General features: G+C 44.2%; 1 protein-coding gene across 2 annotated transcripts in view; it reads left to right on the forward strand.

Moving 5' to 3' along the window:
- The window catches only part of LOC126175718 (uncharacterized), a 110,933-nt gene that overhangs the window by 25,892 nt on the left and 59,364 nt on the right, over positions 1 to 25,677 (forward strand). For both annotated transcript variants that reach the window (XM_049922651.1, XM_049922652.1), the window contains exon 2: positions 4,383 to 4,668. In XM_049922651.1, the coding sequence (XP_049778608.1) occupies positions 4,383 to 4,668 (286 nt within the window). The remainder of the gene's footprint in view (positions 1 to 4,382; positions 4,669 to 25,677) is intronic.

Below are 25,677 nucleotides of genomic sequence, written 5' to 3' on the forward strand. Positions count from 1 at the left end.
TTATCCATTCAAAACTCGATTACGGTTGTTTCATTTATGTGTCTGCATGTCTGTCCCTCTTAAGTCATCTCGATACTGTCCACCATCATGTCATCCGTTTGGCCACTGCCACCTTTTACACTAGCACAGTTGAGAGTCTGTATGCAGAAGCTGCCGAACTGCTGCTGTCCTAGCACTGTGACTTTCTCCTCAGCAGATATGCATGCCATTTGTCAGCCAAGTGTGGCAAACAATCCTGTGCCTCCTCCTTAAATGACTCCTTTGATCGCCAGTATGGGGCGCATCCCTCTTCTCTGTTGCCTTCTCGATTTCACTTTCAGCACTTGCTCTGGCAGCTTAACTTCTCGTTACGTGCCACTTTGCCGATAGGTGTGAACCCTTCACCACGTTGGCTTCACGTGTTGGCCCATGCTCACTTTGGCCTCTATTTTCTCCCTGAGATGCTACTCTAAGCTCACTCTGTCACCTTCAGTTTCATGACCTTCATACAGAACTTCCCGATAGTACCTTTGTGTACACTGATTGTACTTGGTCCGACCATGGTGTCAAGTGTGCCTTCATCATTGGCACTGATGTATTTCGGAATCCGCTTCCAGAACACTGCTCAGTATTCACAGCAGAGGTGGTGCGAAGTTCAAAAGTCATACGAAAAAGTATGTTGGCAACTCTTTGTCCAATGTTGCCATAGATTGGATTCTCTTTGCTTATCATTTCATGCCATTTGGCAAGAAAATCCCAGCAGAGCTACTCCGCAGGGACCAGCTGATGATATTGCTATGCCACTTGCACCTTCCACCTGAACATCAGCCCGTGCAGCTGCCATGCCTCTTTGGGCCGGGGGTGGATGTCTGGGCATGTGGTTTTGGACATTGCCCTAAATGGATTCCAACTGTCGTTTCCAAATGCCAGGAGTGGTGTCTCTGTAACATCTGCATGGAGGGCAGCCTCTGCTCAAGGCATCATTATCAGCTCGCCTTCACGTGGATGGTCAGGCAACCTCTGATGATGTCACACCGTTGCCTCTGAACCTGTCCACATCGGGAGTCACATCACCTGCTGCTGCTGGTTCTGAACTCCCATGCAGGCATGGGTATCTGTCCATGGTGGCCAAATCTGCAGTTCTTCTCCTGCTTCCGACACAATCGTCAGGGATTCTGTCATCCATTCTGGAACAACCACTAATAGCAGTATCATCAGCACTGCGAGTACCACAATCAGAGTCGATGCCCAAGGTCTTCAGGGAAACAGCCCTGGCATTGGTTTGACATGGGGAGGTGGGCATGGAATCAGGGTTGCCACTTCTGGAAATAAGGGAAATATCAGGGAATTTCAAACATTCAGGGAAATCATGAAAATATCAGAGAAATTTGAAAAAAAAAAACACTGAAAAATCTTATTTTTGTCTCAGCAGATGAAATGGTTTGTTTACTGAGATCATGTCATGCATTGTTGCTGGCTAGGCACAGCTGAGTACATGTGCTGCTTCCTAGTCCCTCATTCTTACTGCTTCTCCCCTTCCCATCACTCCCCTCAGCTTGCAGTCAGTGCTGCCACAGTCTTGCCATTAGCATAGCAGCTGCCGACGAGAGGCAGGGAGGTGTGAGGAATAGCTTTTTTGGATCTGATTCTCAGAGGTAGTTGATGCAGCATCTGGAGACGGCTATCATGTGTACGTGAGTTGTGCTTCTGTGTGTGTGTGTGTGTGTGTGTGTGTGTGTGTGTGCGCGCGCATGTGCGCGCAATTTTTTCTGGTCAAACCTGTGGTTGAAAATTTAGTTGTGAGAGTGTGATAGTCTTTTTTATGTGCCTGTCTGTGGCTCAGCGATCATCCATATAGTGAGTTGCTACCTATCCCCATTAGTATTGATTGTCAGAGTATTTGCGCAAATTATCTATTGCATGGATTGATCACCATGGTCTCATTTTATCAGCATGGTGTCTGTGACATGTGAATAGCTGGTCACATGAGTGGACTACCATGACGGGCCAAAACCACAGGCCATTTCTGCAGGCCTGCCCATCTGAAGCCCATTGTTTCCCACTAATGTGCAAGCCCTGCCTATCGCATCTAGTCTCGCTGGTCCATAGGCCGGGTATATTTGTGAGAGACATAATGCAGTGGATTTTCATGGTTTATCCAAGGACCCAGGACTGTGGTGCTCCCAGGCAGACCAGAGGCCACGGACTATGGATTTCAGGAATTGCAACTGTCTCACAGCAAGTACACCGTACAGTGTGGTGTTTTATAGATATTTTATTTATCTAGTACATTTTGGCACTTTGAAAGTAATTTATGTACTAGAAAATATAGATGATAAGAAGAAGAAGAAAATTGTGGCAGTCGCTGGAGTTTTGTTTTCTACGTACTCGTATATTCCTTGAAGGAAAATGCACACAATACCTGTAAAATAATAGACATAACACAGTGGATAATGACCAACAATAATGAAGATAGAACTAAATTTTATTGGTGGTAACCTATAGTGTTGGTTTACACAACTCTTCCCTGCCATATTCACTTCTTTCAAGAGGTCTACTCTTTTCTGAGGTTATTTCTGAAATCGGTAAAGGTATTTTAAATCTGTCTTGCAACTTATAACATTTCTCTAACTACTTGTAATAATGGGGTTGTTTTACTCATCGTATCTGGCAGTCTGTCACAGCAGAATTCCTTGATTCTCAGTCACTGTAAAAATTCCAGCTTCAGAAAAGTTAAAATTAAAAATCAATCTCGTATTGTGTTTCAGCTAGAAATTTATTACGATTTCAAACTAAATAAAGGCATCTTGACAAATGTGAAATAAGTTTTAATATACTTACAATAATGAAATAATTATGCACAACCAGCTACATGCCCTCTGTCCAAGATCACACAAAGTACTGACCGACCCTGCCAATATATATATATATATATATATATATATATATAATATATATACACACACACACACACACACACACATTCTGCCCTATATATATGTTCTAAACAATCCCAAACAATCCTCGTCATTGTTTAGAATCATTTTTCTATTAATTAACAATTAAAACTCTCATCCTAAAACAAATGTCACATTTTAAAGATTATCTAGATTTTTATATATTAAACACATGAGTGAATTCTAGTCTATAAACTAATTGTAGAGTGTATAAACGCTTAGGTGTTCAATGTTAATAATACACTTGTTATATTTTCTAATTACAGGGGATTCATATCATATAAAATGTTCCTACCAATTAACAGACTTCTAAACGTTAGTGTAATTAAGATTCCGTAATCATTTTCTTCGTAACTTTTTTACAAGTACATACTTTTCATACACCTCTATGTTAGAAACTACTGTTCATGGCTAAAATTTACGTGTTTGGATTAATTTTAATAGGACTGTTACATTTCAAACTCCAGGGAAATGTGTATTTTTGTCATCAAATGTGTTTCATTTTATCGAAATAAAATAACTACAGTGGTATTAATGAAACACTTATATCATTTGGCTTGGTTTGTCCATCTGAAAACAGTTAATTACAAAAGATGTTGATGTTAGTACTTAAGATTTTTTCTTACATACAAAAGTCCTTTCCTTTTTTTTTGTCAACTTATGTCTTTACTTACCCCTGAGATCTCAAAATTTGTCAGGGAAAAATGATAAAACTTGTCTGGAAATCAGGGAAATATCAGGGAATTTCGCTTGGGGGAACGTAAGACAACCCTGAAAATATATATCAATCACCATCAGAGCTCACCATGGCCTCCGGTCTGTTTAAGGCTAATCGAGCTACACTTGGCCTTAGTTCACTCTGTGTATTGCTGCAGCTCTTTGTGTAGGTAATTGGTTCCTGCTGAATGTTATTTAAATACTGTGTTCAAGCTGTTAATGCTTCCTTGGATTAAAGTTGTGTTTGATCTACTGGTCATGTTGTACTTATTTCTAATTATGATGCTTTGTTGCCTTAAATTGATGCCATGATATATCCAGTGTCCTTGTAAAAGTGTGAACAGAGAAAATATCAAGTATTGAGAAGACATTATGATTTGCATTATCAGTTCCTAGAATCATTGAATTGTAGACTTTCAGAAGTGTACCTGGTTTATACAGTTTATCAGACTGTCTTCAAAGCATGTTGCCATCATATTTACATTTCAAATGTACACTCAGTATCAATATATCAGCAGTTTTGTAAATATTTGGTGTAATTACACGGTTTGCTGATCCTATCTTAATATTTGATAATATTTACTCAAGCACACTAGAAATATTTGTTATCACCTATATGTTAGTATTATAAGGTGCTAATACTAGTAAAACTTTCTGAAGAGAATTTAAGTATTATAATATGGTACCAGAGAATTTAACAAGTATGTAAGACAAAGTTATTGGTTACAGATCCAACAATAAGCAGACTGAAAAAGTGAATAATAAAACAAACCCTACAAGAAATGACTGGAGCTCTAACAGGAACACAGTGGATTTAGACATAGATGAAAAACTGGATTGTGGAAAGCCAGTAAATTTTACTTATTATGACAATCTTGTTGGAGTTGCAAACAGACACAATCATCCACATGTACCAGAACCACAAGTGTCTTTGATATTCAAAAAGCGAAGTACAAAAAATATTGAGTTTGACGTGAATGCCTTGGAAAGAAAACTGAAGAAAGCAAAACGAGAGGTTTGTATTAAAACTGAATGTGTCAGTTTTCAAGTGTGAATGTGTCAGTTTTCAAGTGTGATAAGTAAAAAATATACATAATTTTCTTCTCTTCAATACCCGAGCATTTACCTTTTCATTTTCTTGTTATCTATGTTTTTATTGATAAATTGATTGATCGAAGACCAGAGGTCCATCTGTATTTTGAAATTTGTTTGCCGGTCAAATCCACTTGTCCTGTTTTGGTATTCAGTAAGTGGTTATCATCAAAACAAACCACTATTGTTTGGGTAGATTGCTCTTACGAAAACTGGCAATTTGTAAAGGAAAAGTGCAGTTTTCAAGATGGTGAATTACTCTTTTTCCTTAATCTGACTAAGACCAAATGAACATGTTATTTCTTGTTTGTGCATTATTTTTTCCAGCACTTTTTTTAAGTGCAGTGACATCTGTCTTCAAGAATTTTACTGGTAGTTGTACACTATTTGTTTGTTTTTATATTCCCAAAAAATTTCATTCTTTGTCTAGTATTTATGTATATTATAAAAGCATTCCTAACTTGTGATATGCTTGAGATGCCTATTTTAGTTACAGTTTGTTTTGTTGTGTATTCTCTTTGATGTAAATTCCTTTGCTGTCACACACTTTGTGGTTGCTGCATATGCTGTTATCTTTTTCCCTACAAAAGATTACTTCTGTTTCTTGTAGTTTAATTGCATTTGTCTCCTTATTTGTCTAAACTATTTATTGGGCTGCTGAATCCGTCTCTTATGTAAGTGTCATTGTTGAATTTTCTTGTTATTGTTATGATGGTAAAACTATTGATCTATCATTTGGCAGAAGCAGGGTTAAAATCTCTCTCCCTCCTTTTTTTTGCAATCATCTCATTTTTGTGTTTCATGCATGATGGTCAGTCATCTGTCCCGACTTTGGTAATTAATATTTCCTATTGTCCTATACATCTTCATTATTTACATTAAGATGAGAGCAGCACTGTTTGTGCTGCAGCTTTGTAATTGTTGTAATACTCTCTTCGAATAATCTCTTACAAACATCTGAAAAATTTACTTGATAGGTGTGTTTATAATTGTGATAGAAAACATTGCATAAGTGTAACACCACTCCTAGCTTAGACATTCAGTATTTGTTTTAAAAGCTTCTACTGATATTTTGATAGAACACAAAAGTGCAAGGTGTTAAATCTTGATGTTAAGGACTACCTCTCAGTATTATCTGATTATCATCTTCAGTCAAAGTTATTGTGCTTCCATTTACATCAATCTGTTCTTCCATATTCAGTGAGGTTGTATCATTTAATGATAAAAAATTTTATGTTAGTTACTCTTCTCACTTTTTGTTCATAATAGTATTGTTTGTTCTCTTTAGTGATACTGTAACTAAGGATAAAAAATATGTCTGACTTCACCTCTCTCCTTCCTTTAAATACAGGAGGCACTCGCCAAAACTAACTGAAGTTACCATCAGTGAATTACGTATCCCCACTAAATTAATGGTGCAAACATTAAAATAATTCATAATTAAAATCATACATACATCTGTATGTACCAACTTTTATTACCACATAATAATTAATCAGAGATGCATCATGAGTGCCTATCCTTACATCTCAAGACTGATAATGTAACTTCACTTTATTTTAGAAACGCCTTCGTCTTCGTAGCTTCAATGACGTCAGTTTGCCATACAGGCTTTTATTGTTGCGATTAAACCATTGTTTTATTTTGTATTGTTCACAACTATGTAGTATCAACTGTGGAGCCGTTCTCAATTGTTTGCAATGACATCAGATGTAACACCTAAAATAATGACAAAATTTCCAAAGGATGAAATCATTTTTGAATACCATAAGCTGCCACTTTATTAAGCAGAGAGCCCATATTCTTGACGTGTCTTGGGGATCAGTAGCAGTCTATACTGATGGCTCGATGGTTTCCAGTCACACTGGCTTTGCTAACGTTCATGTGGGATGTAATGAACTCCACTCCTTGCCAGTGTTTTCATTGTGGAATTGGTGGCCATCTCTCATACTCTTGAGCATATCCGTTCCTGCACTGGTGAGTCCTTCCTTATCTGTAGCAATTCTTTAAGCAGTTTACAAGCTCTTGATCAATTTTACCCTCCTCAGCCATTGATCCTGACCGTCCAAGATTCCCTTTTTGCTCTCAACCAATGTAGCCGCTCAGTGCTCTTTGTCAGGACCCCAGGTCATGTTGAGATCCCAGAGAATGAACTCTCTGGCTACTGGCAAGCAGGCTCTTAAGATCACTATTCTGGAACTGTATGTTTGACCAGTATCATGTCGCCAAGTTTTAAGGATTTTGAATATGAAATGGCATACTCTGACTTTGCCAAACTAACTATGGGAGATAAAGGATACCACAAATTTCTGGAAGTCCTCCAAGTGGGCCTCTCACTGGGACTTAATCATCCTTTGCCGGCTCCACATCGGCCATAGTTGGTTGATTCACGGTCATCTCCTCTGTCACGAAGGCCACCTCACTGTCATTGTGGTCCCCCCCCAGGGGGTCCACAACTCTTTTGTGGATACGTGCGTAGCGAGCACGGGACCCCGAGCTAATGTGGCCTTCCTTCCTTTCCGGGCTTCATACCTTCCCATTCCGCATCCTTCCCCATCCCTATCTTCGCCCCTCCTCCCCTCACCTCTGGCTCTTTCCTTCCCTTTCTCCCCATCTGGGAGTATGGTTTGTGCCTACGTCCGGAGACGGACGCTCGTAAATGTACTGCATTCTTCGCCTTCCTTGCTTTTATGTCTTCTTCCTTCCTTTGTCCTTCTCTGTCTTCTTCCTTCCTTTGTCCTTCTCTTTTCCTTACCTCTTCTCTTTCCCTTTTCTCCGCTGCGGCGTTTGAGACCTCTCTTCCTTCCTTTCCCTTTCTCTTTCTTCCTCCCTGTGCGTGTCTGAAGGCCGACCCACGCCTTTCGTGCGTAGCCGGTGACGGGGTAACGCGTAATTCCCCGCCCCGGGTAGACAGGTAGGACACGTACGTACCCCCTGGTAACGGCCAGGCCCAGGGAGGGGTGATTACCCGAGCTGATACCTTCCGAAAATGGTGATTGGTCCCTCCGTCCGTTTGTCGGGAGGTGTGACCTGAGGTGTGAACAATCACCTAAGGCGGGAGTGCCCTCAGAGAGGGCCCCCACAAGGGAGGAGCGCGCCATCGGAGACGCCGGTAATCATGGGGGATTCTTCCGCAATGGTTTCCTCACCTTCCACTAAGTCTGCTCACAAACGTAAGTATACTGAGTCTCAGCCACAGACGATTCTTCCATCGTTGCCACAGTTCCTTGTTGTTTCTCGGACTGATGAAGGTCACGACTTCTCCACGGTCAACCCTTTCATTATTCAGAAAGGTGTCGACGCAATTGCCGGTCCTGTAAAGTCTTGTTCCAGATTACGGAATGGCACCCTGTTGTTAGAAACACACAGTGCCCTCCAGGCACAAAAATTGCTGCGTACTTCTCTGCTCCACACCTTCCCTGTCCGGGTGGAACCGCACCGTACCTTAAATTCCTCGCGTGGAGTCGTTTATACACGCTCCCTCGATGGATTGTCTGACGAAGAAATTCAGCACTATCTGTCTGACCAGGGCGTAACGGCAGTTCATAGAGTAATGAAACGGGTTGACACGAACATCATTCCAACTCGCACTGTCTTCTTGACATTTGACACAGTTCAACTCCCATCGAAAATCAAAGCAGGCTATGAGATAATTTCCGTTCGCCCTTACGTCCCAAACCCTACGCGTTGCTATCGATGTCAGCGGTTCAATCACACCAGCCAGTCCTGTTCCAATCCAGCCAAATGTGTTACGTGTGGCAAGGATGCCCATGAGGGTGCTTGTCCACCTCCATCCCCTCGCTGCATCAACTGTATGGGTGACCACGCTGCTTCCTCTCGAGATTGCCCCGTTTTTAAGGACGAGAAGCTCATCCAGGAAATAAGAGTGAAGGAAAAGGTGTCGACCTTTGCTGCTCGAAAATTATTCGCCAGTCGCAAGCCCACCGTGCCTCAGACAGGAAAATACAGCACTGTCCTTGCTTCTCCTCGGCCAACAAAGGAGGCGGCCACGCAGACTTGCGACCTCACCTTTAGTACCACGGTCGTCAGATCGGCCAGCGCAAAGATCGCTCGTTCAGCCTCACCACTTTCGCCTGCCCACTCTATGGCTCACCCTTCGTCGGGTTCTGCTAAATCTCGAGCCCAAAAGTCGGACGCCAAGTCTTTGAAAAAAGAGCATACTCGTGAAGAGTTTTTACGTACCGCAACTTCACAACCATCGGTTCCTCCTTCATCTAAACAACATTCTTCCAAGAAGGCTACAAAGAAACCCAGTTCCTCTCCTTCTCCGCCAAGGCGTGTCCCCTCTACAGCACCACCTGGCGGAAATCGCCCTCGGCCATCTTCTGTGTCGCCGAGGCGCACTGCTGGTGGCCGGTCAACCGGCCGATCGCTGGTGGCAGGGACTGCTCCTGACCAACCTATTGATCAGGATCTTCTGCCTTCGGCTGAATGCCATTCCATGCTGTCGGTTGCTAGCTCCGAGCAGTCTTTGAGTTGACAGCAACTTTGGTCACATTCCTCCATTTTCTTTTCACCCCATGTCCATTATCCACTGGAATATCCGCGGCATTCGAGCCAATCGGGATGAATTGTCGGTCCTCTTACGCTCCTACTCGCCGGTCATCTTCTGTCTTCAGGAAACAAAGCTGCGTCCCCATGACCGCTTTGTTCTCCCTCACTTTCAGTCCGTCCGATTTGACCTACCCTCTGTTGAAGGCACTCCAGCCCATGGAGGACTCATGATTCTTCTCCATGATACTCTCCATTATCACCCAATCCCCCTAAACAGTTCCTTCCAAGCTGTCGCCATCCGTCTTTCCCTTTCTGGATACACGTTCTCTCTTTGTACAGTATACATTCCATCATCCACACCAATGGCACGAGCTGATCTCCTTCATCTTCTTGGTCAGCTTCCACCCCCCTATTTGCTGGTTGGGGACTTCAATGCCCACCACCCGCTTTGGGGATCTCCACATCCTTGTCCACGTGGCTCTCTATTGCTAGACGTCTTTCACCAAGCGGATCTAGTTTGCCTCAACACTGGGGTCCCCACATTTTTGTCTGCCTCCACGACAAATTTATCTCATTTGGACCTTGCGGTCGGTACTGTTCCGCTAGCTCGGCGCTTCGAATGGTTCGCCCTTGATGATACACACTCGAGTGACCACTTTCCATGTGTCCTTAGACTGCAGTCTCCACTGCCATATATGCGCTCGCGATGCTGGAAATTTGCCCAAGCCGATTGGACACTTTTTTCGTCTCTCGCGACATTCGATGACCGTCGCTTTCCCAGCGTCGACGATGAGGTCACACATATTACCGACGTTATTCTTACAGCTGCGGAACGTTCAATACCACGCACCTCCGAATTGCCCCGGCGCCCCCCAGTTCCTTGGTGGAACGAGGCATGCCGTGACGCACTACGTGAGCGGCGACGTGCTCTTCGCAATTTCCGTCACCATCCTACTTTGGCCAACTGTATCCGCTATAAGCAGCTCCGTGCGCGATGCCGTCGCGTCATCCACGATAGCAAGAAGGCAAGCTGGAAATTCTTTATTAGCTCATTTAACACCTTCACTCCCTCCTCGGAAGTTTGGAGTCGGCTTCAACGGTTCTCAGGCGCGCCTAGTTTCTCCCCGGTCTCTGGGCTCACTGTCGCGCATGATACCTTAGTGGACCCCGTCGCAATTTCTAACTCGTTGGGTCAGCACTTTGCTGAGATTTCGAGCTCTTCAAATTACCCGCCAGCGTTTCTCCCGAAGAAACGTGCAGCAGAAGTGCGACATCTTGCTTTCTCCTCTCCAAATCACGAAAGCTACAATACTGTTTTCTCCATGCGGGAACTCCAACATGCCCTCTCTTCTTCTCGCTCCTCCGCCCCAGGACCGGATGGAATCCATGTCCAGATGTTGCTGCATTTATCAACCCATAGTCTGCGTTACCTCCTTCGCCTTTATAATCGAATTTGGACCGACAGTACCTTTCCCAGACGGTGGCGGGAAGCTATTGTCGTTCCCGTTCCGAAACCTGGAAAGGACAAACATCTCCCCTCTAGCTATCGCCCCATTTCTCTCACGAGTAGTGTCTGTAAGGTTTTGGAGCGTATGGTGAATTACCGTTTAGCTTGGTGGCTGGAATCCCGCAGTCTTTTAACACCTGCCCAATGCGGATTCCGAAAGCATCGTTCTGCAGTTGACCATCTTGTTGCTCTCTCCACTTACATCATGAACAATTTTCTCCGGAAACGCCAAACGGTAGCAATATTTTTTGATCTGGAGAGAGCATACGATACCTGTTGGAGGACAGGCATCCTCAGCACACTGTTCTCTTGGGGCTTTCGAGGCCGGCTGCCCCTTTTTCTTCGCGAATTTATGGCAGAGCGCACATTTAGGGTGCGGGTGAACACTACTCTCTCCCGTACTTTCTCCCAAGAAAACGGGGTACTCCAGGGTTCCGTGCTGAGTGTTGTACTGTTTGCCATCGCCATAAATCCAATTATGGATTGTCTCCCTCCTGATGTCTCGGGCTCCCTCTTCGTGGACGATTTTGCGATCTACTACAGCGCTCAACGGACCAGCCTTCTTGAACGACGTCTTCAAGGATGTCTCGATCGCCTCCACTCGTGGAGCCTCGAAACTGGCTTCCGTTTCTCACCCAGTAAGACCGTTTGTGTCAATTTTTGGCGACGTAAGGAGTTTCTTCCGCCCTCCTTACATCTAGGTCCTGTCAACCTTCCGTTTTCAGACGTCGCTAAATTCTTGGGTCTTATGTTTGACAGAAAACTATGCTGGTCCTCCCACGTTTCCTATCTTTCGGCTCGCTGTCTGCGATCGCTTAACACCCTCCGTGTCCTGAATGGTACCTCCTGGGGAGCGGACAGAGTGGTCCTTCTCCGCCTCTTATCGCGCCTTAGTGCGCTCGAAATTGGATTATGGAAGCATAGTCTACTCCTCTGCTCGGCCGTCTATTCTTCGGCGTCTCGATTCTATCCACCACCGTGGATTACGTTTAGTGTCTGGAGCTTTTTACACTAGCCCTGTGGAAAGCCTTTATGCTGAGACTGCTGAACCTCCGCTGTCCAATCGGCGAGCAGTCCTCCTGAGTCGTTATGCTAGCCATCTGTCTTCCATGCCTGCTAATCCAGCCCATGACCTTTTTTTCGACGCCTCCTTTGATGTAGGGTATGCAGGCCGCTCCTCCTCCCTACTACCCCCGGGAGTCCGCTTCCGTCAACTGCTCCATTCTCTTTCCTTCCGCTTTCCTAAAACCTACTTGACAACTTGGGGTACAGCACCGCCTTGGCTCCGTCCCCGGATCTGCCTGCTCCGTGACCTTTGTCAATTTCCAAAGGATGGTACCCCTACACTTGTTTATCGTCGGGCATTTGCTGCTCTATGTGCACAAATGACGGACGCCACATTTATTTACACCGACAGCTCGAAAACATCGTTAGGTGTAGGGAGTGCCTATGTTGTTGGCGACACCCCAAATCGCTTTCGGCTTCCCGACCAATGTTCGGTTTATACTGCGGAGCTTTACGCTGTTCTCCAGGCTATCCACTTCATCCGCCGCAATCAGCGGATACAGTACGTTATCTGCTCAGATTCTCTCAGCTCTCTCCTCAGTCTCCAAGCTCTTTACCCTGTGCACCCTCTGGTCCACCGGATTCAGGACTGTCTGCGCTTGCTCCACCTGGGGGGCGTCTCGGTGGCGTTCCTCTGGCTCCCGGGACACGCTGGTATCTGTGGGAATGAGGCGGCCGATATAGCGGCCAAGGCTGCAGTCTCTCTTCCTCGGCCAGCTATTCAGTCGCTTCCCTTCACCGATATACGTCGCGGTTTATGTCGCCAAGTTGCTCATTTATGGCATGCGCATTGGTCGGCACTTCCCCGTAATAAATTGCGGGAAGTAAAAGCCCTTCCTTGCGCTTGGACCTCTTCCTCCCGAACGCGTCGTCGGGAGGAGGTAATTTTAGCTAGACTCCGGATAGGGCACTGTCGTTTTAGCCATCGACATCTTTTAAGCGGCGATCCTCCCCCACTCTGTCCCCACTGCTCTCAGCTGTGGACGGTAAGACACCTTTTAATTGAATGCCCCTATTTTAATCCGTTACGCTCCCGTCTACAGCTATCGCCTGATTTATCGTCGATTTTAGCAGATGACACGCGCTCAGCCGACCGCGTTCTCCAGTTTATTTGTGACAGTGAAATGACGTCAGTCATTTGAAGCTTTTTTTGGGGACCACCACCCCCTTTCTGTAGCCGATTTTTAAGCATTCTTCTATTTTTAGTTTCTCCAATTTTCTGACTTTGTTCCCATTGCTGCTGGTTTTCAATTTCGGTTTTTTACTGTCTTAAGTCACGGGCTGGGCGCTAATGACCTTAGAAGTTGTGCGCCCTAAAACCACACAAAAAAAAACTGTCATTGTGGTGCCCGTTTGACGGCGGTCCACTGTTTGCTGGACTGTCCTGCCTTAGCTGCCCTGCAGCAGACTCTTGATCTTCCCGGCTCACTACCCCTGGTGTTAGCAGATGATGCATCAGTGACTGACCTGGTTTTACGGTTGATTCGTGAAGTGTGTTTTTATCATTCTATATAAGGGAGGATACCTCAGCCTTGATGGCCTATTAAGGGGTTGGCAAGACACCCTGTTAGTTCCTCTGCACCAACCAGACAATGGCTCTCTGGGCCTGGTGGTCTGCTCCTGTCTTCGCCCTACCCTTCCTTTTGCTCTTCTTAACTCTTCGACCATGTTCTGTTTTGCTTAGGGTTCTTCCCATGTTTTCTTCATCTTGTCCATGTCACTAGTCTTTTCTGTGTGTTGTTGGATGGTATGCCTCTGGTAAGTGGCAGGGGGTATATTCCTCATCACACTTTCTGCCTTTGAGTTGTTTGCTAGACCTTGGCTCTTCTTTCCTTGGGTTTTGTGCACTGGGCCATTCATTGGTGTGCAGTTTTGGTGACTTGCTTATCCCAGGTAAGAGAGACCGATGATGTCATATATTGGCCCCTTTAGTTGTTGAACCAACCAATCAACCCATTCCTGTGCACCAAGATCACTCCGGTATATAGGTGGATGCGTCTGACCACAACCAGTGGGCAACCAGGAGAGAGTGGTGTCAGGCAAGGGGCAAATTTCAGTGTGGTTTTCAGGTGAGTAAAATTCCAGTCGCAGTCAGTGATCCACTTGTAAGGCACACCCCTTTTATGTACATGATTGAAGGGTTGCACATTGTGTGCCACATGGGTTAACAACTTGGAATAATAGTTGATCTTGCCCAGGAACACCTAAAATTCGGATAGGTTTGTCAGACAGGGTAAGAAATCCGTTGCAGTGACATCCTGATCAGTGGGCCTGATTCCCTCTTTGGTTAGCCAATGCCCCAAATACTCCACTTCCGTCTGAAGAAAACCTGCACTTCTCTAAATGAAAACACAGGCCTGTGTCCTGCAGGGTGATTAAGTGTGGAGATTTTTCAAATGCTCTTGGCATGAGGATCCTGTGATAATGAGATTCAAGTAATTCACACAAACCAGAATAAGATGCGTCAACTGTTCCAGAAACCACTGAAAAAGCAGGAGCTGAGGCAATGCTAAATGGAAGCTGCTTGTACATATATAATCCAAAAGGCGTATCGAGACAACACTATTCTGTGATTCATGATCTAAGGCTAACTGGAGCTAAGCATTGGTGAGATTGATCTTGGAGTGATATTCTCCTCCAGCAAGTTTAGTGAGGTAGTCTTCCAGCCAGAGGATATGATAAGTATCTATCTGCATTTGAGCATTGGTTGTAGCCTTGAAATGTCCACATAACTCGAGAGAACCATTTGGCTTTTTGATAATGACTAGCAGAGTGGCTCACTACCTCAATAACCCCAGCAGTCTGGAGATGATATAACTCCTGCTTCCCAACAGCATGTAAGGTAACCAGAAATGATCTGGCGCAGTAAAATTGAGACACGGTATCCAGCCGAAGGGTGATGTGTTCCTGACATTCTGAACATTTTCTAAATCTGGCTGAGCTAGAGACACAAATGCAGTGTAGAGATTGTCCAGTTCGTGGAAAGTAACTGCAGTGATACAACCTTGACTTCATCAGAAATAGAAAACCGTAACAATATAAAGGCACTGAGGCCAGAAATGTTGGTAGCAGATGGGTTCTCAATGACAAATGTGATGAGTCACTTAATGCTATTTTAGGCTACAGTGAGACAGACGTGACCATGAAGAGGAATAAACTGTCACCATAGGTCACCAAACACCACGAGGGGTGGGAGGAACAATTCAGTTTAGCCCAGTTTTGCATGTTGCCTAATTTAATAAAGAAATGATGGCCCCTGTGTCCACCTGGAAATGGACCTCCTGGTGAGAAATGCCAAATGTGAGAAACCATTTCCTTGTGAAATGGTTGCACATGTACAGTGTCTTGGTGCACACGTGGGATGGTATGGGAGCGGGTTGCTTGGCTGCGACACGCTGACACAATAACACACTGAGTGGAGGTACCTCTCTTTTCCACAGCTTGTAAAGAAACCCCAGAGAATTGGACTGTCTGCTTGTGAATTAATGAGAAAACACTGCAAGCACAATGGGAGTGATCAACATGACCCGATGACAAAGGTTGACTGGGGACTTGGTCACCATAGACGTCAGACAACAAAGAATCACAGCATTGCAGCAACCTTGGTGGTGTTCTGAAACTGTGACAATGAGGTGGAATGAATAATGGCATATTAACCGCCTCAACTTGTGACCTTGCCATGAGTTGTTCGTTAGCAGCCTGTGTAATTTTGAATGAATATGCGACGCACAAGATGTGCTCTAACACTGGGTTATCCAATTTGAATGTAACTGTTGAGACCTCAGGATTGGATGCCAGCTGACCCACATCACCACAAATCAGTCTGCATACAAAGCCTTGCAGCCTTGATTGGCGCAAGTGAAATCACATTTGACCTTGCTGAGACCTTGCAAGTTCGTGACTCAGGAGTGATATGATTGTCCAGGAAGTTTATGATATTGGTGAAATTTGAGCTTGGTGGCATTCACATTATGTCTCTGGGAATAATAATTAGTCAGAAGAGTAACATACCGCTTGAAAGGAGAGCACAATGAGGCCAAACAGAATCATTTGCAGAGCAGAATTAGTGTCTGGGAACGCCCATGACAGAAATAATGATCCCTGTAATGAATTGTCCATGACTTGAAGTCTGTGAAATATTGCTTCACTCGATGCAAATGTGTGTCCCAGTCCTCCTTATCATCACTGAAAGGTGGAATTGATAGAGAATGAATGAGTGTATCAACAGTGGGATGTGCTGAGGCCTGTAGCAGACTGGCCTTGTACACTCGGAATTTGTCCATGTGAAACTGAAGCAGACTTTTGTAACAATTCTGCCTGTATTTACTGCTGTTGCATTAGCTGCTGCAGGTGTTCCAGCAGGCAAACCAATTTAGTGTTCATGATACCAAACAGTTTCCTTTTCCTGATTGCCAGTGCTATAACCATGAGTAGCTGGGTATCAGCACACACTTTAAAACCCAGGAGAGAAGTGGGTGAAACCGCAAGGCTGAAGGACCACCTTGGAAGAGAACATGACACAAAGTGGTAGTCTAGCTAAACATGGTTGGCAGATGGGACACACAGGGACAAGCCCAAAGCAGCCTATGTGGTAGTGAGGTGCAAAGGAGAAACCTTCCTCACAGCAATGTTAACAGGCACAGAGCAAAGGAGGAGACAATCCTAATTATGACTAGGGAGAAAGACTAAATGCCAAGTAAGGTACTTATTGATGAAATCTGTAGTACAGCAGTGATATTAACCAACAATATCAGACACAAGTACAGAAATGACTAGCTGTTCACTGTGCTGTCTTATTTATACCAGCCATGAGGAACACTATTGGCTGGGCGTATTCACTTGGTGGGGTAGGTGGTGCACTCACTGTAGGACTGTAGTGGTGTAGTGATACTACGTTCTGGAATGGCCATGTGTGTGTACTTCTGCTGGCGGGTATTCAATGTCCATGGTTCCAAATATCAGAATGTTAATCACCATAGGCTACCAGTGCATTAGGCAAAGTGACTTTATTGCACTTTGTATGTGTTTCATATTACTGGTTAGTTTCAGCCTTTGGCCACCTTCAGATATCTGTGAATACAATACCAAAAGAACAGTAAACAGTAAGACAAAATACATAGCATAAAGCAACCAGCGATTCTGTAGTCAACACAATAAAAAAAGAACTTAGAAGCACATTTTTGGTTTACAGCCAGCTATCCTTATATTTTTCATATTTTTATCACTTGTACTGCATCTGTTATTGCACACCATGTAAAACAAAAATTTTAGAAAAAGAATGTCACATTTAAGTAATACTGTTTGTTTTATCGGGATGCTACATATTACTGCTGTTCCTAAGAAGACTTATGGGAAATTGAGTTTTCTCTTGTCATAGATCTTATTGCAGTATACTGTGTAAAGAAGTGACTGGGCTGTGTAGCTCATTTTCATAACACTTGGTGTAATGCGGGTAATTCTTAGTAGTTAAATGTTTTAGTGTATGGTATTCTCCCTTTCTGTGTATACCATTTTTAAGCTTACTTCACTTGCATTTATTTTATTATGTCAGGCCAGCCATCCTTTGCTTTTTAAATTGTGCCATAGACAAGTACACTGACTGTAACCCAAGTATCTCTGTTTACCAGATCGTATCCTATCAGTTCTGTTTTTATTTGTTGACTAAACAACTAGTGCTTTCTTTAGGCCAGGGTGGGCAAATTGCAGCCGGCAGTACACAAGTGGCCCACAAAGTGCTTTTGTGTGGCCCACCAATACAGTCAGGAAAATGTCTTGAATCAAAATACCCTTCCCGTGCATAACCAAAGGCATTCAGTAGGACAGCATCGTCAATAAGCTTGCACAGTGTAGATACTGTACGTGTAAACCAAGTTGTCACTCGACACGGCTGCTAATGGGTGAATGTAAAGGTGTTGCCAATTTATGCTCACTCCTATCAGCCACCACTCAGAGTACCAAGAGTATCGACATGATTTGCATATACATGCATTGCGCAGCACTTTTCTGGTAGATCTGATTTATTTCGATGTTACCTGTGCAACAGCAAGTAAGTAAATAAATGTCAAACTTTAGTGAAACCACTAACTTTCAAAAAAATGTAAAATAAGTGATGAATGTCTTGTGTGTAATGAAGGAACTGTAAAATCAGTGATGAATATTGTGTGTATAATGAAGAATTGATCTTTTCTGAAATGCAAAGTGAATTAATGAATGCAAACATTTTAAAAGGTGCTGCCCTCTACTAAGCTGTGCTTCCACAAAGTGGCCTCAGAGCTACAAAAGCTGCCCACCCCAGCTTTATGACTGCTATGAATTTTAATTATGTTAAATATTTTATACATATTGCAGGCATCTTAGAATGGCTGCACAGCTGAAACTATATAGTAGTGAACAATATAAAGTAAATAAATGGTTTAATCCTAACAATAACAGCCAATCTGGCAAATTCATATCCTCCAACAAATTTCTCATGGCTGTAGACCCCATTGCAACTAGGATCACACATGAAAACAATGCTTATAATGATGATTAAAATTCTTTGGGTTGTTGTAGTACATAATTCTATAAAATAATTTAATTATAAACTTAAAACCAATGTTTAGAGCGTATGTTATTTTGTACAATGATGCAATCCAACACTAATAAGAATTTTAATCATCATGACACCAGCTGTGGGAGGCTTCGTAGTTAATTCTTATAATGTGCTCTTTAGTTACCTATATTGACTTGTTTACTTAATCACTAGACAATGAACCCATCAAGAAAGAAGTAGACGCTCTGTTTCAAAAAACAGCAACCCCCTCCTGAAGGGTTCAAATTTCTTGCGAGTACATGCTTTGCCATCATGGAGCCCCATCTGTTGCAGTGCTAATTCCTCGTCCTGTGCTGACCTACTGTTCTTTTTTTCCTCTCTGCCTTTTCACTGGTTGGTCCTCTTAGTGCTGACTGTGCTTGGATCTAATTTGTGATTTTGGACACTTGTTTGGTTCCCTTCAGACACTCTTATAACTCCTCATTTTTAGTTACATGGTCCACTTATTACTCCTCTTCCAAATTTTACAGGAGTGTGGATCGTGCAGGGAAGTTCTCCCAGCATGGTGTATATTCCACCCCTTGTGCTTTTCTCTATTTGTATCCTTCCTTTGTTGCAAAGGCACTATGCCCAAAACCCAGCACAATAGTCATTCCATTGGCAGGGGGGGGGGGTGTCAAGTACCTGCACAATGGTCAACCCATGCAGGGATTGCACTGTTGACGCCTGGGTTGGATACTACCCATCCAAGCCAAGGAGTATGTGCCTGTCATGGCTGGGGCACAGGGACTCTGGGCAATGCAGCAAAACCATTCTTTTTATCGAAAACTTTGAGGACCAATTTTGGAAGCTGGGTATGTGTCAAAACTGCAAAATGGTTCATTGTCAGTTAAAATTTCCTTTGCTGCCTAATCTATAGCTCTTCAGGGATGTGGTAGCCTAGGTAATATACCTGTTACCATTGCTCCACACAAAACTTTGAACGAGGTCCAAGGAATCATCTTCCATAGAGATCTTATGCCCCAAACAGATGAGGAGCTCCAGACTAATCTCCAGTGGTGAGGTGTGTATGTTTTATCAGATGTGTACAGAAAGGGCCAAACAATAATTGTATGGATACAGGTGCTTAGCCTTTGAAGGGAATGTCCTCTTGGAGAAGGTTAAAGTCATGGTGTACAGGTGTGATGTGAAATTGTATGTCCCACCACCCATGAGGTGCTTCAGATGTTTACGCTTTGGGCCGACATCATCCCACTGCATGACGCCAAAATGTGCTAATTGTGGATGTTCACTCCATGAAGGTGGTCCACCTTTTTGTATCAACTGTGTGGAACATCACCCTCCATGTTCATCAGTTTGTTTAGTTGTTAAGAAAGAACAGGAGATCCAGGAATACAAATCTATTGACCGTCTCTTGTATACCGAGGCACAGAATAAATATGAATGCCTACATTGTGCGGATATGGCAATCGAGCCTTTGCAATGTTTACCTACCTCCAGGTGGGCCACTTATGTGTGTTGAATTGAGCACATTAATCCAACAACTCCCCCACCCCCCACCCCCTTTTCTCCTGCTTGGGAGTTTCAAGCACACCAACCAGTGTGAGGGAGTACCACTTCATCTGGTAGGGGCCTTCTAATTGACAATCTTCTCACAGATTACGATCTGTGCCGCCTCTATCATGATTCTCCTCCGCACTTCAATGCCACCTTTCTGGCTATTGATCTAATGATCTCTTTCCTCTAATCTTGTGGCTTTGTTACATTGGTCACCACAGAACAACCTTTGTGACAGCGACCACTTTCCAGTGATCCTGTAATTTCCCTGCCACCCCCAGACTGACTGACTGACTGACTGATTACCTTATTGGACACTTCTTAGGGCCAACAGGCCTTTATGTGCCTCTGTTGTTACATTTGCCGCCTGTCTGTCAAATTGTATTGATGAGTTTGTGCAAGGCGTCTGACGTGATGCCCCCTCTGCTGGAACAGGCTGTTCCCCTTTCTACAGGTCCACCCCCTACCCCCATCCCCCCACTACTACCAACGTACCATCAGCTGATGCTGTGGTGGGCCAAAGACATTGTAATAGCTGTTCAGGATTGCCAACAAGCCCTGCAATATTCAAACGTCATCGTTTGCAGACCAACCTTATCACTTCTAACCAACTTCATGCTGAGGCACGCTATTTAATCAAACTCTGAAAGAAGGAATGCTGAGAGCATTATGACTCTCTTCTGGGGACGAATGTCTCTTCAGCTCAAGCATAGGCTAAGCTTTGTGGTTTTATAGGCTGCCAATGTTACAGAGCTGTTCCGTGACTTGACATATGGGGTGGTTCTTGTACCGATCTGTCGGTACCCGCAGAACACCTTGCAATCCACTTTACAACAGTGTCGGCATCCTCTTCTTATCTGGCTACCTTTCTACTGCAGAAGCGACAAATTGAAGATGCGCCCTTATGTTTCACTCTTCACCGACTGGGAACTACCTCAGGCACTTAACTCATCCTGACACGGCCCCAGGCTCTGAGTCAACACAGGACCCTGTGGGATGCCTTTCTTTTGGACCTGTGTGAAGTACTGACTCTAACCCAAAACACCTGAATGTTCCCCAAAGGCAACGTCTCCTTGGGGCCTCACCAATATGTACTGTAAGTTGATAGACAGGCTGGTGGTCTACAGATTATGCAGGGTTCTTGAATCTCGGTGACTTTTATCTCTCTATCGGTGTTGTTTCTGGGGTGGATGACCAACAACTGACAATATACTTAGGTTGGAAACAGCAATCCAACAGACTTTTTCTCAATGCCAACACCTAGTCACACTCTTTTTTTGAACTGTGTAAGGTGCCCCTTTTACTCGCCCCCATGACTGGGGCTTTAGAGGTCCCCATACTGATTTTTGTTTGTGTTTTTATCCCACAAGTTGTTCTGGGTTAGTCACCACTTCACTCAATTTCCCATGGATCCAAGAATGGCAGTCCCACAGGACATTGTTTTGAGTGTCACTCTTTCCCTCACCATTGATGGGTTGGTGATCTCTGTTGGGCTGCTGATCACCAACGCCATGTGTGATGATGATTTTTGCATTTGATACAGCTCCCCCTGGTAGCCTCTGCTGAATGCCAGCTCCAAGGAGCCATGTGGCAGACCTCTGCATAGGCTATTTCCCATGGTTTCCAATTCTCTTATATGAAAACACAGGTCATACATTTCTGCCATTGCACCACAGTCCATCCTGAACCAGAACTGTACTTAGGTACCCAGCACCTGGACGTTGTAGCACAGTCTCATTTCTTGGGCCTCCTTTTTGATAAAAAAAACTAACCCATGTTACCACCTTAAGACTAGTTGCATGCAGGAACTTAACTCTCTCTGTTTCCTTACCCACCATCTTGGGGTGTAGATCATGCTACTCTTTCAGTATTTACTGGCCATGGTTGTGTCCCAACTGGACTGTGGTTGTCATATTTATGGCTCAGTAGCTCCTTCAGCTTTAAAACTGTGAGACCTGTTGACCATTGGGGTGTGTGTCTGACCACTGGTGCCTTTTGGACTTGTCCTGCAGGCAGTCTCCTTGCTGAAGGTGGGATCTTCTCCCTTCAGATTTGATGGTACCAGCTCTCCATGATCGTCCCACATATCCCATTCTCTTTACATATGAATTGTGTCATCCTCCTTATTCCCACCTGTGTGTGGGAGTATTAGTTGGTATGCATCTCACTTCCCTCTGCCAAGATCTCCATCTCTGCTCCCTTTGTTTGCCCACCCGCTCTCCCTTGGTGGTGCCCAGGCCATGGATTAAGACCAGTCTCTTCCAAAGTCCTAAAGTCCTTGATGTTTTGGCATCTTATTATGTCCATTTCTTTGAGAGCTTAAAGATGCTGCCATCTTTTAAAATGAGCTCTAAAACTGTGGATCAGATGGGATATGCTTTTATATCTCGTGCCAGTATGGAATGTCATTTGCTGCCAGGAACATGTAGTGTGTTTATGGCAGAGCTGACAGCAATTAGCAGAGCCTTTAATTTTATCAAACGTGCCTCCTTTGGCCATTTTTAGTATGTAATGACTCAGTGAGCACTCTCCATGTTGTTGACACTCTCCATGCTGTTGACCGTTGCTGTTGTCGCCACCCTTTTGTTTCCACTATTCATGTCCTTCTCGTTGACCTTCATCATGCTGTCTGCTCACTTGTCTGTCTTTGGATCCCCAGTCATGTGGATATCGCAGGGAATGAAATGCCCGACCATTTGGGTAGAGGAGCGCTTACTCACTCCCCATTCTCTTTGCTGACCCCAGCTGCAGATTTGATCTCTTTTCACTCAGAAATGGAATGACATTTGGTGGGCTACTGCCCCATCTAATAAATTTCTCACCACCAGGGAAACTACTGCAGCATGGGGCTTTTCCTTTCACATATCCTGGAAGGAGTCCACAGTACTATGTCACCTCCGTATCGATCACACCAGGTTAACCCATAGTTTCTTTTCTGTAACAAGCCACCCCCACATCTTGGTTGTGGAGCCTTACAAACAGTAGCTCTTATCTTGATTGAATGCTGTCTCCTTTCAGTTTTCCATGTTTCCGGACTCATTGCCTCTAATATTGACACATGATTTATGGATGGTTGAACTGGTTCTCAGTCTTCTCTGTGAATGTGGCTTTTATTTCAGTTATAAGGTTTTAGTCTACCCCCAGAGCAGGGGCAAGGTGTTGGGGGATAGGGCGTCTCCCATTGTATGCTAGCTCAGGGGTTCCCCAACCCTACCTCCTTGACCAAGCTACTCCTTCATCCGTATTTTACTCTGTTTTAATCACTTGTAGATTTGATTCGGCTCCTTTTTGCTACACCCAGTTTTCTATTCTGGGCATTGCACTTTTGTCAGATATAGGGCGCCCTTATCTATAATGGTTCAGCGGTGGGACAGTTGTGGGTGGATGTTTCATGTGGCATGCAGAGCACTGGGGACACCTACCTGCTGACTGCCCAATCTCCTTCATTATGCTTTTATTATTGAGGTGCAAAAGATGTCCATTACAGTCTTAGCCTTCTCACTTTTACTGTTATGAATCTCTCACCCAAATCAGGACACCTCCTTAGTGTATGTCTCTACTTCCAGATGCAATACTCTGGGATCAATTGTTGATGACCTCATTGTTTGGTCCCCCCTCAAAATCACCCAGTAAACAAACAGCATTTCACAGTTCACTCACTGTCTTTTAACGGTACCTTCACACTGAAAACCAACTCCAACAAACTCAGTTGACAACTATTTTCAACTCGAAATATGACTTAGTTTACGACTGTTGTCAACAGCTTTTTGAAGTAGTCTGAACAACTAGTTGAGGGAAGTTTTGTCTCGAGTTTGTAGTTTATGGTCAGTGAGCAAAAAATATGGCAGAGTTGTGTGGCTTGCGCATGCACATTTGGCGTATTGTCTGCTGTGTTCCTTTCCACAATGGCAACTCACGAGTGTATGACAAATCCAACAATTCAGTTTTTGTTAGAAATTGAAATGAGGAAACCTTTGTAGGATCCTTCTGATTCTGCATATAAAGACAGATATGAAAGGAAAGATTTGTTTAAAGAAGTTTCAGATAAAATTGGTATACCACTTGCGGAGTGTGAAAGGAAATGGACAAATATGAAAACACAGTACAATCGTGAGCTTCATTGTAAACTGGTCAAAACCAAAGGTGGGTCTGGGGCAACTGAGATCTACGTTCTGAAATGGATATTTTATGAGCATATGAAGTATGTGGAAGGTGTGAACAAGCCAGGGAGTAAAATATTTGCGGTTGTGAGTAAAATGTCATTCACTGGCGTAACTGAAGCTGTAAGGCTTTCAGCGGAAATTTATTTCTCTTGTCATATCATTTTGTCAACATCTGATACAAAGTAGTGTGCAAATTAATGGCTTACATTGTTAATAATTTATGCTATAATGGTTTTGTATGGTAGTTTTTTTTTTTTTTTTTTTTTTTTTTTTTTTTTTTTTTTTTTTTTTTTTTTTTTTGTAGTTTGGAATGACACCTTCTTCAACCAACAATTCAATTAAGACATGTTGTTGGCCTCTCATCAACTGTCTGTATAGGGTTCCATTCTTTGCACTTTAAAACACAGCAGAAAACCACAGCAGTGAACAATTAAATGAAGCTGTTGAGGAGATCCTACTGAACAGTCATGTACATGGTGCATAAGAGTGCCCCTTCCCCCCTGCAGGTCTGGGTGTTAGAATAGGCCCGTGGTATTCCTGCGTGTTGTAAGAGGCGACTAAAAGGAGTCTCACACCTTTTGGCCTGTATGTGATGGTCCCCTGTAGGGTATGACCTCCATTTTCAAAATTTTCCCGAAGAGCGAGTCAATTGGGGAAGGGTGCCTTACATGGTGCATTGTGTCCATCGCGCATTGAGATATTTAGCCCACTTTCTCATCGTGACATTGCAGTCCTGCTCATCCTCCACCTCTTCAGTGAGGACAACTTCCTGGGTGCGTTTACCTCCACCCACCACGCAGTGTCGTTTTCTGCACCGATGATGACCATGGAATTCTTTGCACCTCACATCTAGTACAGTAGCCAGTTCGTTATGGTGGGGCTGCCATGTACCCTGTTGGTTGTAGCCCCTGACTACACAGGGATCGCTCTGCTGGTATCTGCGCCGTTAACTCCCCACATATGCCAATGAGTAGATGCCCGTCACCCTGGGGCATTGGGACTCCCGACAATGGCCATCCTGCCAGGTGGTCTTTGCTGCGGCTGGGTGGCACCTGTGGGGAGGGCCCAAGGTCGGAGTGGCTGGCATCAGGGCGGATGATGCATGATGAAGCGTGCCACGTCATCACTTGCTGGTGATCAAATGCCAGCAGTCTCCAAGCATTCCAAGTCTCGGTACAATGCAAGGAAGTGTGATCCTCAATTGTTCCCCTCCCTGACCACACCATGGGAGGAACACCAGGCTAAGGATGGCAGCGAACCTTACTTGCCCTGGTACCTCGTGTGTACTAGAGCTGATAGGGACTCCGTTGTCTCGATGAAGCCTCAGTTTTTGTAGAACATTTAGAGAACAAGTTTGGGGAGGTGGACGGCTTGTCCAAAATGTGGTCAGGGTCAGTCTTGATAAAAATAGCGTCCCCTGCCCAGTCTCTGGCATTACTCACTTGTGATAAGCTGGAGAATGTCTCCGTTACCTTCCACAGGGTCCTTCTTTTGCAGTCTGACGATGAGCTGCGCGCCAAATTAGAGCGACGAGGAGTTCATTTCGTATGGGGCATTCGTTGGGGTCCGAGGGATAATCAGGTTGCCATCAGT

Source organism: Schistocerca cancellata, chromosome 3, assembly GCF_023864275.1.
Source record: "Schistocerca cancellata isolate TAMUIC-IGC-003103 chromosome 3, iqSchCanc2.1, whole genome shotgun sequence".
Lineage (NCBI taxonomy): Eukaryota > Metazoa > Arthropoda > Insecta > Orthoptera > Acrididae > Schistocerca > Schistocerca cancellata.